Source organism: Silurus meridionalis, chromosome 18 (genome assembly GCF_014805685.1).
Source record: "Silurus meridionalis isolate SWU-2019-XX chromosome 18, ASM1480568v1, whole genome shotgun sequence".
NCBI classification, from domain to species: Eukaryota; Metazoa; Chordata; class Actinopteri; order Siluriformes; family Siluridae; genus Silurus; species Silurus meridionalis.
In genome coordinates this window covers 8,960,285-8,974,276 of record NC_060901.1, presented here as the reverse complement: position 1 = coordinate 8,974,276, position 13,992 = coordinate 8,960,285, and the positions used below count along the sequence as shown (strand labels likewise).

The window sequence follows — 13,992 nt, the reverse complement described above, 5'->3', positions numbered from 1 at the left end:
CTATTGGGCCAGATGCAAAAGGTCATTGACAGCCCTAACTAGCACTATGAACTAATATTAACTGTTGTTTACATTTGTTTCCAGATATTGCTGGCCAGTAAAAAAAATAATAATCCAACTTTTTGATTAATGAAGGCTTTTTATTATGACCCAAGTATTTAAATGAAAGGCTAATGGTCCTTTTATTTTTCTCTCTAGACCTCGTTAGGAAAGTCACACACAACAATCTTTCTTGTAATTAGTAAATTGCAGTATTCCATTGCACATGCTCTGTAGCTGCTCATGTGACTTCAAACGTTAACTCACTTTGTGCAAAATATATAAACTAAAAAAAATTCTAACACATGAAATTTAATTTTATAGACTTTAAAGCACGAGATGTAATAATAAGTTGGCAAGTTCAGGGAATAAAATATTTTTTTAAGGGGAAAATACCTTTGCTCCTTGTTTCCATGGGGGCATTGGAACGACACTTCTCTGCATTCCTGCGCAATGACATCAGTGGGTCATCTCCAGCACAGCCTGGTCACATAGGCTTGTCACATGAGCATTCTTCCCACAGGAGTTGAAAACACTTTGGACTAATAAAATATGTAGACCATCTTTAATACTGTTGTACCAATGAAATAAACAGATCTGACCACATTGCACGGCAAATGCCACCCACTGAAATCAAAAATATAATTCACATATAATTAATTGTACACCTTTTTGATTGTGAGGGTTTGCTTATTCAGCCACAACAGAATTCATGAGGTAAGTCACTGATGATGGTCGAGGAGCTTCAGTGGGCTTGAGTGCAGGCCACTCAAAGAAATGTCTTCAACTCTAAGTCAGGCAAACTGCCTTTACAAAGCTCACTTTGTTAATATTTTAAACCACTATGACCCTAAACTTGTAATTACTAAGAATGAATGAATGCTGTAAAAAAAAATTATATTCATGTTTATGAACATGACCTACCTCTATTACAGCTTCATATCTGACTATTGGTTTCTCTAGAATTAGTGTCCAGTCACATCTGTATTTTAAAAAATCTACACTTTCGAAAAGGTCGTTTTTCCCAACTTTCGTATTTGCATTTAAGTGCAGATCTTGATTTGCCTGCTATAGAGCTCTGACCTCCACCCTACTGAACACTATGTGTAGCATCTCCTCTTATTTTTAAAACATTTTGAAGACGTCTAGGCATTGAGGTTATGAGTTTCTGGAGTTTTGCTGTTGGAATTTGGTCCCATTCTTACCTGATATAGATTTCCAGCTGCTGAAGAGTTTGTGGTTGTCTTTGGCGTATTTTTCGTTTAATGGTGCGCCAAATGTTCTCTATAGGTGAAAGATCAGGACTGCAGGCAGGCCAATTTAGCAAAGCCATGCTGTTGTAATAGCTGCAGTATGTGGTTTTGCATCGTCCTGCTGAAATAGACAAGAATTTCTCGGAAATAGACGTCGTCTGGAGGGAAGCATATGCTGCTCTAAAACCTTTATATACTTTTCAGCATACATAGTGCCTCCAAAACATGCACCCTCATACCATCAGAAATGCTAGCTTTTGCTAAAAACACAACGGAAGGTCTCCCTCCTCTTTAGCCCAGAGGACACGGCATCTGAAAATGTCAAATGTGAACTCGTTTGACTATAAAACACTTTTCCACTTTGAAACAGTCCATTTTAAATGAGTCTTGGCCCACAGGACACAATAGTGCTTCTGGACCATGCTCACATATAGGCTTCCTTTTTGCATGATAGAGCTTTAGTTGGCATCTGCAGATGCCACGGCGGATTGTGTTTACCGACAGAGGTTTCTGGAAGTATTCTTGCGCCCATTTAGTAACGTTAATGACACAATCATGCCGATGATCATCATCTGAGGGCCTGAAGACCACGGGCATCCAACAAAGGTCTTCAGCCTTGTCCCTTACGCACCAAGATTTCTCCAGACTATCTAAATCTTTTGATGATGTTATGTACAGTAGATGATAAGACTTGCAAAGCTTTTGCAATGTTGACGTTGACAATGTTTTTTTTTTAAAGTATTCCACAATCTTTCTACGCACTCGTTCACAGATTGTAGAGCCTCTGTCCATCTTTACTTCTGAGAGACCCTGTCTCCCAAAGACATCCCTTCTATAGCTATCATTTTACAGACCTGATATCAATTAACTTAACTAGTTGCTAGATGTTATTCTAGCTGAATATTATAAAAATGTTTTCAGCCCTTTGTTGCCCCCGTGCCAACACCTTTTTTTTTTTTTTTTTTTGAGACCTGTAGCAGGCATCAAATTTTTATGGGTGCCTGGTGGTCTAGGATGCGGCGCTCTCAACGCTGTGGCCCGAGTTCGATCCCCGGTCAGGGAACCAACCCCAGCCACTCTTAGTGCCGTTCCCAAGCCCGGATAAATGGGGAGGGTTGCATTAGGAAGGGCAACCAGCGTAAAAACGTGCCAAATTAAAAATAGGGATGATCCGCTGTGGCGACCCCTAATGGGAGAAGCCGAAAGAAAGTATAGCAGGCATCAAATTTGAAATGAGCTAATTTTGTGCATAAAAGTGTCAAATTTCTCGGTTTAAACATTTGCCATGTCCTTGATGTTCTATTGTGAATAAAATATCATGCAATTTGAAAGTCTTTTAGATTTAATTTTATTCTAATTAAAAAAACGTCTCAACATTTCCAGAATTCTGGTCGTATATTAAGGAGCATAAATATTTCCTTTATGGTAAAGCTGGAAAATGTGCAATATTTGAGCAGTACAGAGTGCATGTGTTCACCGTTTAGCCGTTAAGCCTTGGATGGGGAAACAGATGTAATATAATGTACTTCAGAGAGAGACTTCTCAGCTGTTTGTTCACTTACAGTGACTCACTAGTTGTGTTTTGATTATGCTCATTGCTTTGGCACTAACTTGTTTCTCCTGAGCCTAAAGAGTAATCAAGACCCATGTTACACCAACACCTGTACTGTATTTTACCTTTCTGTAGATTTGTCCTGTAGCTACAGCAGGGTAATGTGGGTATTAAAAAAGGTCCAGGAACATTAGAGCTTTATATATGAGAAATATCATCTAAGCACAACCAGACACACACAAACAACCTGTTAGCATATTCATGTGTAAAAAAATATATTCCAAGAACAGAACAGTAGTTCTAGTGTCCAAAGTTCCCCTGATTTGTTATCTGAACAAAATATAAGCAACATTTAGGGCTGTGGACATTGTCAAAAACTTCCTTTCGCAATCTGTTTCTGAGAAAAAAAAAGCATACTAGAAGATAAGGTTTGTGTCCGTCAGCCAAAAATTGTTTTATGTTTAAATCATTGTTAAATGGTTATTTAAATTCAGTGACTGTCAACAAAATGAACCCTTTTGCAAAATATCACCATTAAAACTTTTATTATTAATTATTTCTGGCCACAACAATAAAATTTAACGAATGATCACTAGAAAAAAGGACTTTTATCAGCTGTACAATACATACAGTATCATAAAACTGGCCGCCAGGATTAAAATCCACTACCTAACTCATGTAGTGTTATCAGCAGCATTTGACAAAAAAAACATTTTACATATGTACACATCCACATTGAATTCTTAGTAAAGATCATATATGTACAGTTCGTTTCTATGGTTGGATACAAATAAATGTCAACTTTGTTCCTTATTTGAAGATTTTGTTTAGTTTTTTTGCTTTTTTAAAAAAAGAAAAAGAGTTGATAGCTAACTTCCTGGGAGAACGTTTCGATAAAAAGTAGTAAAAAGGTACATCCTTTCAAATGTAACGGCCATTTGCTTTCAATTGCCCCGATGAAATAATCTCCATATTGCAGCCAGGGCTGAATATTGCCACTGCAAGTTTTTGGGTGCAGCAATATTCGGTGCATTAAAGACACATCCAGCCTCAACAAATGTTGGGAGGCATGGTGTGTTTTTTTGTTTTGTTTTTCTGGTTGAAGGCAATGTAACCTCAGCTTTCATTTTCTACCTCTCCTTCTTGACTGTAGAGATGTATTTTTCTAGATATTGCCCTTGACAAGCAAAATGAGTTCGAGTGCCTCTTCTTCCTCAGCTGATAAGGGAAAATCTGGCTTTTTTTTCCTCATCCTAGCCACAGACAGAAAAAAAATAGAAAGGAATGCACTTTGGTTTATACCAAATGCCCTGGGCTAATAAATTACAAGAATATTACAACAGTCTGAGGTAAAAGAGTAAGATGTGTCATTTATAGAGTAATACAATGATGCAAATGTATCCCCTTGAGTTTTTTAAGACAAAATGGATGCCATAAAAAAAAGACCCTTTTGCACTAGAAGTAATGGGTATAGGTTTGACTTGGTGAGATATCCCTGTTAGCAATTAGTTTTCAAGTTCTTAACTCGGATCATGTGTCCAAACTGCATATAGAACGTTCGTGCAGTCACTTTCCACCCAGAACCCACTATATGGGTTGTAGGAGGTTCTTTGGGCAATGCTCAGGCAAGTGCAAGGCGATCACCATCAAAGAGAGGATCTCTGTAATTGCCTATATTTCGGTGTACCTAACAACAAATGAGTAGGATGAGGGCATCACTGTTGGACAGAAATGAATGGCATTGATAATCAAAGGCACATTGTATTAAACCTAAGGGCACAATTATTCCCCACCACTGTGAATTCATAAAACAGCCGAGAAAAAAAAAAGATATAAAGTACAATGTGAACTGCCTGCTGATTTTGGCAGATTATTGTGCATTTGCAAATGTACTGTAGGCGTCCAGAGGGGACTGGGCAGTGTGCAGCAGGCTGGGTACCATGCCAACCAGTAGCAGGGGCATTAAAACCCACATAAATGCCACAGCTTTGCTTTGCCACTTAGCGGCCCTTGGTCCGACCCCTTTTTCCCATCGCAACATTCGCATCTGGTCAAGAGCGCTTTCCTGCGAGTCTCAAAGTAATTTCAGACAGAATTCTTGTGCATTACATTGTAAGTCAGTCCACAAAAATCAGGCCAAAAAAAAAACCCACACATTCTGGCCACTGTTTCTTTTTATATTAGCTCTTCTTTAAGAAATAATTAAAATCAACCAATAATAAGAAATAAATAAATAAAACATTTACAAAGCTTCCAGACACTTGTCTGTTATTTTCTCTTTTTTTTTTTTACCACATCAAAACTGCTACAAAAAATGGCCAGTTTGTGAAATTATTTTCCACTCATTTTTCTGTGTTTGGGTAAAAACATGCAATTTCATTCAAAGAAGGGAACAAGCTTTCGGAGTTTCAACTCTGGCCGCATACTAGTGAGTCCACACTGAAAACTAAAAATAGAAAATGTGATAAGAGTTGCAGAAGGTGATCTCTGATTACAAATGACAGCCGGATGAGATGAGAGATGTTTAAAGTGCCCCCTCTCTGCCGTGTTTTTTTTTCAATGATAGTGTTAATACTGGCTTAGATTCAAGTAGTCCTGTCGATAAATGATTAGCACAATCCATTCTAAATCACTTCAAAAGCAGCAGTGCTTACAGGGGAGAATTAGTTGTTTAAAAAGCTTCCTATTTGATGACTATGATGAGCTTCAAAACATTTTGTTCCTTGAGCAGAGGTTTAAAATATAATATAAAAAAATATATATTACCTTTCATATAAAAAGGTAAAGCACCAAAGTTACCATCCAGCACACCGTTTTGTTCCCAGCAGCTTTGTCCGGAGAATAGCTTACAGTTCAATACATGAGCATGTCGAGTACTGCTGAGAACAGATTCCACTCAGTCGAACTAAATAAATTCCTTTGAACTTGCCAGAAGTCTATTTATAAAGTTACACTACCCTGAAGTCTCTCTTTTCCTTGAGTGAATTTTATAAGGAATGTCAAGAGATTTTAGGCACATACCAAATCTGTCATGTAAACATTGTTGTTGTTTTTTTTATTTATTTCTCCCTTCTACACCAAACGTTCTAAAACCTTCGCTTTGCATTCATTGTGCCCTTCAAATGTCTTCTCTCTTTTATCCTGTCTTCTCATTCACAATACCTACCACAAATACAAAGAGCCTTAAACGCTACACAACTGCAGACAGCACAGCTTTTTAAAAACACATGGCAAATTCTCCTTCATCAATGCACTGTTGTTCTAACAGATTAAAGAGGTAGGGAGCGAAACGCTAGCGAGTGCACACATTAAAATCCGAGTTTAATTCATTGTCGCGAGTCTTCACTCTATACTATTAGACATAATTGAGGAAACTAATGAGGACTTCATTAGTAATAGGCCAGATTGCATGAATGTGCCCTGCAGCATCCCACACAGTCCTGAGATAAAAACTCAAAAGCACTGTTCCCTCTTTCTTGGCCATTTTAGAATTTCTAAAAAACAAACAAACAAAAAAATAGTGTTTTGAACAAAAAAGGTGCTACAAAGATGTAAATAATTGATGAATTCAAGACTATATTCCTAAAACCTTTCACACCCGTGGATGCTCATCTTTCCACGTTTTTAAATAGCAACATTGATAGCAACAAAACAAAAGAACCCAACATGAAAATAAGTATTTCAACTGACTAATTTTGGCAACACTGTCCTCTGCTGTATATTCCCATTAGCATCAGTCATTTGTGCAAGGTTAGTCCTTAATTTTGAGGCTGAACTGGATGTGGGAGGTAATTTGGAGATAGAGGTTATAGCACCTGTGCCCTCGGTGATTCGCTTTACGGTAGTTTTCTCCCCAGTGGGAGGTTTTGGCAAGCGTCTTCTCAGCCACGGATGGCGGAGGGCCTGACTTGGAGTCATACGCAAAGCCGGATCCCACTCCAGACACTGCTTGAGGAAGTCCAGAAAAAGAGGGTCATCACAGCCCTTAAGCGCTGTTACCCAATCCTTGCTTCCAGGGGGACCGCGAAGCTTGCCCCTACGTGACCGTCCACCATTTAATGCTACCGTGCCATCAGGTAAAGTCGTGACTGTGCAGTAACGAGGATATCCCTTTGAGCTGACAAAATTTTTGGCTCTCTTAGACGAATCCAGCAGCTTCTGGGAGGGCATTCCCAGTAGCTCTATGACACATGCTAGTTGGTCCCCTTCATCTTCCCCAGGCAAGAGAGGGTACCCAGTCAGTAATTCCGCTAATATACAACCCAAGCTCCACATATCAATTGGCATTCCATAGCGTGAGCCCAAAATGACCTCTGGTGCTCTGTAAAAGCGTGATTGGATGTAAGTATAGACCCGCTGGTGTTCGAAACAGCTGGAACCGAAGTCGATCACTTTTATCCCACTGCGTCCCTGCTGCTTCAAGAGGATGTTCTCTGGTTTGAGGTCACAATGAATGATCCTGTTTTTGTGCAGGGAGTCCAGACACTGCAGGATAGAGTGCGCAAACTTGCGCACCAGTGGCAAACTGAAGCCCTGAAACTTGTTTTTCTTTATGAGCTCATACAGGTTCATGCTAAGTAACTCGAACGTCATGCAAATGTGGTTGCGGAATGTGAAGTGCTCCAGCATATGGATGACATTCATAGTAGAGTCTTTGTCCTGTTTGCGCAAGTGCTCAAGAATCCGAATCTCCTCGGCTGCTTGGCGGTGAAAGCGCTTCTCGTTGCGCACCATTTTCAAGGCCACGTGCTGGTGGGCCTTGTGGTCATAGGCCTTCACTACTTGTCCAAAACTGCCCTTACCAATGACTTTCAACACCTCGTACCTGTAGGCTATGTGGTCGTGAGGTACATGGATGTAAGAGCCCTGATCATCGTCATAACCACCATTATTTGAGCCCCCAACCACACCTGGCCGTTTCTTAGCATTTGGTCCTACAAAGTATATTTCAGGGTAGTTGAAAATCTCCTGGTTTTCAAATGCTGTCAGTTTGGACATGTACTGCTTCATGGCCTGCTCAGGAGAAATAGGAGCTATCTTAGGCTTGCTTTCAGCAGATTTGGTGGAGGCGGAACTGCCCTCCCGACACTGGCTGCTTTCTTGTTGTCTCTCCGGCACGGGCAAGCCTGTTCGGCCTATAGGCGTCAACCCATTTGGCTGTGTAGTCAACACTGTCCGTTTATTGCTGTTTTCCTCAAACAGCTGCTGAACGTGGATCTGCGGGTGGTTTCCGACATGCAGATGGTCATTCATCGTGTTCTTATTGCCTCCAACCTAAAAACACAAATAAAATCTACTATTAGAAAACTAAGTGAAGAAGAATACAAACAGAAATGACTAGATTGAGGTCAGAGGTAAGTACTATTGGTCAAGGTGTACCAAGGGGACATGTGTGATTATTTAAACTCCGGACAATAGAAGCTGTTAAAGAGGATCCTCATGTGGTCTGCTCAGATAATTCATGCATTAAAGATTTTTGGCACAACTAAACAGGAAGAGATTGATTTAGGTAATATCTCAGAAAATGTAGGATTAAATAATGTTGCACCTTTCCTGGGCATAGCGTAAAGTTGAGTATACTGTAACTAGTTTTAGAACACAAATCGAGCATGCCAAGGAAACAGAGCAACTAAATCCTTATAGTCTATTATTAGTAAGAACAAAGGTGGCCGATACACAATCTATAAATATGCACGTGACCACAGAAGGGAAAACTCAAGTTATAAAATGTATCAGTGCATTTTATACCCAGTCATTGGCACAGACCGCATACATGTGTTTAAATGGTTGTCCTTTATAATTTCATGTTATAATTGCAGGATTTGTCCGGTGTTTCTGATTTTCAGATCTTCAAACGTGAACAAAAGCTCAACTTTGTTTACCAGAACACATCAGGCCTGCATTTCCTGCTTTTCTGATGTTGACAGGAAAGCAGGCATGCATTTCCTTCTTTCCTGAAAGATGCCTGTGATTGTCCCTGTGACTTGTTTTACCATGACATCCTGTTGCAGAAGACAGATTGGCTCTATATACATCTGTTCACAGAGATTTCATTTTTCTCTTTCACCCAACATCGTACTTTCCCCTATGAATCGTGCAGTCACGTGGTTCTTGTTAGTCTCTGGCTTGACAAGTGTGTATCTTCAAAGAGTAAACCCTAAAGTGTACACAAAAAGTATAAAGCAATCCAGGACTATCCAATCTCTAGATTGTAATTCCTAGTATTACACATTTACCCTAGAACAGAAATAACTGGTGTCAAAACACCCCAAAACTAGATCGACGTGGTTTTTATCCAACCGTGAGACTAACAAACAGGAGTTGAATAACCTCGCGTAGAAAACACCGCATATGGAAGCTACAGGTCTAATGTCATGCGGAGGACATGTGTGCTGACAGCTGCACAGGACAAACAACTGGAGCCAAACAAAAGACATTGCTTGGAGGGTATAATTATTTTAACACACCTTCCTGGTAAAGTACAGAAAGTAATTGTCTAATAACCGTTAAGGACAGAAATAATGAAATGGATTTATAAATAAATAAATAGAGGAGAGAAACAAAGAATCTAAAGACAGAATACTGACTGCAGTAATTGCTATGATTCACATATAAAGTCCAAGTTGTGTCTGAACATCATCTAACATAGCTAATGAGATCATTCATATAGTTTACATATCGAACTCTCGCATTCTTAAAAGGTTTTCCATCTGTTTGTGAGTGATATTGAAGCTCTTCATATTTGTCATTAGACATTTGATTGCTCAATTATGCATCACACATACATATATATATACGTTCCTGTTGCATTCATTCTGAATCATATCAGCAAATGGAAACCTTGCAAATAACACGCATTCAAATCCAAAAGCTTAGGTTTTTGTCTTAAAATTATATTTTTAAAAAGAAGCACAGCTGAAGATTAACAGTAATTATTTCCAGAAATTGTACTATTCTTTACAGATGCACACCAGTAATATCAGCCGATTAAGCTTTTTTTTAGCGTCCACAATTGTTTTTGTTTTTCTTGCATTAGGACTACTATGAAGACTGCTTCATCGTATTTAAATGGCATTCGTACAAATCCAATATTCCCTTTCACTCGGCGGAGAGTAAAAATACAACCAAGAAAGGAAGGAAATCACATCACAAAAGATACAAGGCAAGCTAGAATGTCAATCAAGGGTTTCAAAAACGTTTTTTCCTCATCAGAGATTTCCGCCTGTGTTGTTTCATGCAAGCTAACAGACCAGTAGGTCTAGACTGTTGTTGAAGCTTGTAATGGTTGAGGCTGACGGGCTGCTTCTCTTTCTTCCCATCCCCCCACCAACGTCGAGCTCCACAGCTCAGCACACAATATGTTAAGCCAGGCCTAATTGTGTTCATTGCCTACGTTACCAATGACAGAAAACAAGGCTACAGCTCACAGCTGTATTACTGCACTATTTTCCCCAAAAGAAAGCCTTTCTGTTCTTTTCAGTCTGCCTCAATAACCAACACAGACAAGATTTTTGGCCTAAAATCAACACTCGTGTATTATATTTTATTAACCGACCCAAACAAACATCTCTCAATAGATACCTGTTGATAGCTGCTCAGAATGACGAGTATACGAGAATCTGTGCTGAGGCAAACTTTTAGATATAAAGCCATTCTATGATTAGATATACATCCTAAACACAAAATTTTTAATATATATTTTCTTTTATGATATAAAACTACCCTAGCTAAATAATTCACACAAATAATAAACGCCATAAAAGTATTTTATTTGACAAGGAATACAAAGAAGGTAGGATCAGCATTTTGGAAATGGTATGCTCCGTTATAGGGGTGTCATTCAGACGACACACCTTATAGTGTATACTATTAATATTATACATATTTAGGATACCGGTCGGCTTATTAGGATTATCAGAGATATTCCGGGTTCTTTTTTTTAATCTTTCTTTAGTAAGATAAAGGGGTGAGACTAGCAAAATGAACATCATGCTATCTTTTGTTGAACCTATGAAGAATAACATGTTCAGCTACAGTGTAGGGTCTGTTGTTTATTATATGGTAAATACAGAGGGAGCAGGTTGAGTAATTGTGTGTAGATTGAATAGATCAGTGCAACTATCACTTTAAGGATAAACTACAGAATGCTGTGATCGGATAAGGAGTTCTGAGATCTGGATAGTGTAGATCTTGTAGTGCTTTGAGGAATCTTCTGCCATCATGTATGAATAGGATAGGAAATAAGCATGCGCAGTCATTATTAATGGACCTGTGTGTGTGTGTGTGTGTTTGTGTGTGTTATGTAGCTCCAGTGTATCCGTACCGTGAGCGAGTTGCCGTTCCTGAGAGGCGGCAGTGTGACGGGTGATGGCGACTCGCTCCCTGCTCCAGCCCGGACAGCCCCTGTGCACAGCTCACCCCCTTTACCTGGGAGTCAACCAAACACATACATGACTTACAAACAAAATCCTGACACAAGAAGACTGAACCCTGAAAAAGCACACAGTATTGCTCCCAGGATTATAACACACTAATTGTAATAAAGGAGTTTCTGCTGATGATCAGATGATCATCACACACCAGGATGGATCTACAACCCAGGGCTGAAGAAAGGGTGGTGGGAAAAGCATGCACCAGTATTAGCATATCAGATAACTGATAACAAGAGTCAGATTTCTCCATAATATTCAAACGCTGGTTTGGTTTAGGGATCGATCAAGAAAGAGAAAGAGTGCTAAAGCTACAAGCTACTTTTTTAGCACCGCACTGGTTTCCTTTAGAAAAGAAATCTTTGCGTCTATTCGGAAGCGAATCGATCATCCGGTAGGTCTGATCCAACCCTGCGTCCGATGTGCAGCATCAGACTGCGCGCGCGGGTTCTTTTTTTTTTTTTTTTTTTAATATAAATAAAGAAGCGCTCACAATTAGACTTTTAGGCTTCTTACCAGTCGGGTATACGGCAGCGCAGGGTTTCTTGGTTAACATGGCCGCTGGAGAGTCGCGTACGTACACACACACACAAACACACACGCGCGCGCGCACGCACGCACACAGAGAGAAAACACCCTCCTCCAAAAACCGCCCTCCTCCTCGTCCCCCTGCCGGCTGCGCGAGCGATGAGCACCCGACTCCGATCAGCTACATCCAGGCGCGCGAGCCCCCACGTTAGCGCCGCTTCAGACAGGCGGCTACAGGGCAGCCGCTTCCCCGCGCGCGCTCGCGCAGCCCCGCCACGCTACCACCATCGCTCAGGAACGCGCCAAGCGAGCGGCGCGCCGACCGACCCGGGCGTGCACGTGCGCGAAACCGGCTAGTTCTGGTGCTAGCATTGCAACGAGCGACTCATTCGGTGCTCTCTTCTGAGCAAATCCTGCTGTGGGAGTCGCTATGGGTGTTGCCTGGTTTATCTAGAATCCCTGGTTGGCCTCCACCTCTCTTTAGTTCTCTCTCTCTCTTTCACACTCACTCACTCACACACACACACACACACACACTTGGCTGGTTTCATTGAGAACTTGCTGTTCCCAGTTTTTAAATCATAGATTTAATATATTCTCGCTCACCTTAAAAAACTTGCATAGCAGTATTTGATCTATGCAAATAAAGCATTACCCAAAACGCCATACGACTATCTGCTGATAATGCTGTTTATGGCTTTGGCCCTTACTTTTGCTTGAAGGTTGGGAATTACACGCTGCAACCTTGTCGAATCCAGCGTTAGACCTCGCTTCGTGTCTGACCAGATCGCCAGATGCAGCAGTGCTTTATTAGTATTTCAGTCCATCCGGACCGAGCCAAGTTGTCGCCTAACTTAGCACAGCTGACTTTATGCAAGCCTAGTGGACTCAAGATAAAGAAGTAGTTTGACAAATGTACAGTATTTGATTGTTCAGATTTTCTCTAAAGCTACAGGGATAAAAAAGCAAAACAAGTAAATGTAGTGTGAAAAAATTTGGACACTGATTACACTGTTAAAGAGAGATAAACACTGTGCTTCAACAATTCATTTCGTTTCATAATTAAATATATTTATATTCTGTGCATGGTTATTGGGCCTGTCTTTTCCAAATGGTTCAAACTGGTTTGAAGAAAAAAATCCTCCTTTTCAGGGATCAACAAACCTAAGACATTTAAATGGATCTAAAAGAACCTTTAGATTGTATGCCTTTCTAGGATGCATTTCATGCTTTTTTAAGTTTATTATTATTTGATGCACTTCCTTTCTTTATTTTTCAAACACATTATACACAGTCAAATGTTTCTCTCAGTGTATGTTTAGTTATCTCAGTTCCAGCACTCAAACTTACACAATGCTAAGGTTATGTGGACGCACAGTGGCTAAATGAAAGTAAAGTAAAATATGATGGTACATATACATGTCTATTAAAACATGACCACCTAATATGCTTCTCTTGCTATTTCAAAGACATGCAAACATAAGCAAAAACAACTTAATCATGGTAAAAATGTTCCAGCATTCTTAAATGATTTTACTTCAAACATTTCTAAAATGGCAACCCTTTATTGTTTTTTTCCACATAGTACATTTTAGCCAATTCCCAAATAGACAAAGAGCCCATTAAGTCTAATAGACCTTGTAACTGTACATTTCTATAAAATGTATATAGCTTATAATGCTAGAAGTTAATGGAGGTCTGCATGTTCAGATTAATAACCATTGTCCACTAGAGGGTGGGATGAACACGTGGTCTGCTCTCACCCCCTCGCATGTGCGCTAACACATGAAACCTAGCACGTATGCATACAACTGACCGCCACGGTTCATAGTGTCATTGAATTCGTCTGAATGCATGGACTGTCTAGTGCTGATATAAAAATATCTCCGCCCTCTACCTTAATTAATCAGATGCTACTTCTGAAAATGTAGGGAAACACCATGAAGCCCACCGCAGCTAAGTTTTAAACTAGAATAAGAACATTATTAAAAACGAATAATGATTTCACAGGATTTAGCTCAATATTAATCGAACTAGCTTTTTATGGCTCACAAGGCATTTGTAATTAGAGAATAGAGCGCACTAAATACAGTGATCACAATGGTAGAATTGAAGTAATCATCCAGACATCACTTCACACCATGAAAATGATGTGCTATACAATGGTGTTGATCAACTTATGATTAATTGG

General features: G+C 39.8%; 1 protein-coding gene across 1 annotated transcript; it reads right to left on the bottom strand.

Moving 5' to 3' along the window:
• Positions 1-3,372: 3,372 nt before the first annotated feature.
• Positions 3,373-12,427, bottom strand: dyrk2 (dual-specificity tyrosine-(Y)-phosphorylation regulated kinase 2). Its single transcript, XM_046873961.1, has 3 exons — positions 11,790-12,427; positions 11,168-11,271; positions 3,373-8,118 (listed from the first exon to the last, which is right to left on the bottom strand). Exons 1-3 carry the CDS (start codon positions 11,827-11,829, stop codon positions 6,526-6,528), a joined length of 1,737 nt encoding a protein of 578 aa, XP_046729917.1. The 5' UTR covers positions 11,830-12,427; the 3' UTR covers positions 3,373-6,525.
• Positions 12,428-13,992: the final 1,565 nt, after the last annotated feature.

Coding starts and splice junctions, on each gene's coding strand:
- dyrk2 (XM_046873961.1), bottom strand. CDS start 11,829: ATGTTAACCAAGAAACCCTGCGCTGCCGTATACCCGACTG. Junction 11,272..11,789: donor CGCTGCCGTATACCCGACTG/GTAAGAAGCCTA, acceptor GTTGACTCCCAG/GTAAAGGGGGTGAGCTGTGC. Junction 8,119..11,167: donor GGAACGGCAACTCGCTCACG/GTACGGATACAC, acceptor TTGTGTTTTTAG/GTTGGAGGCAATAAGAACAC.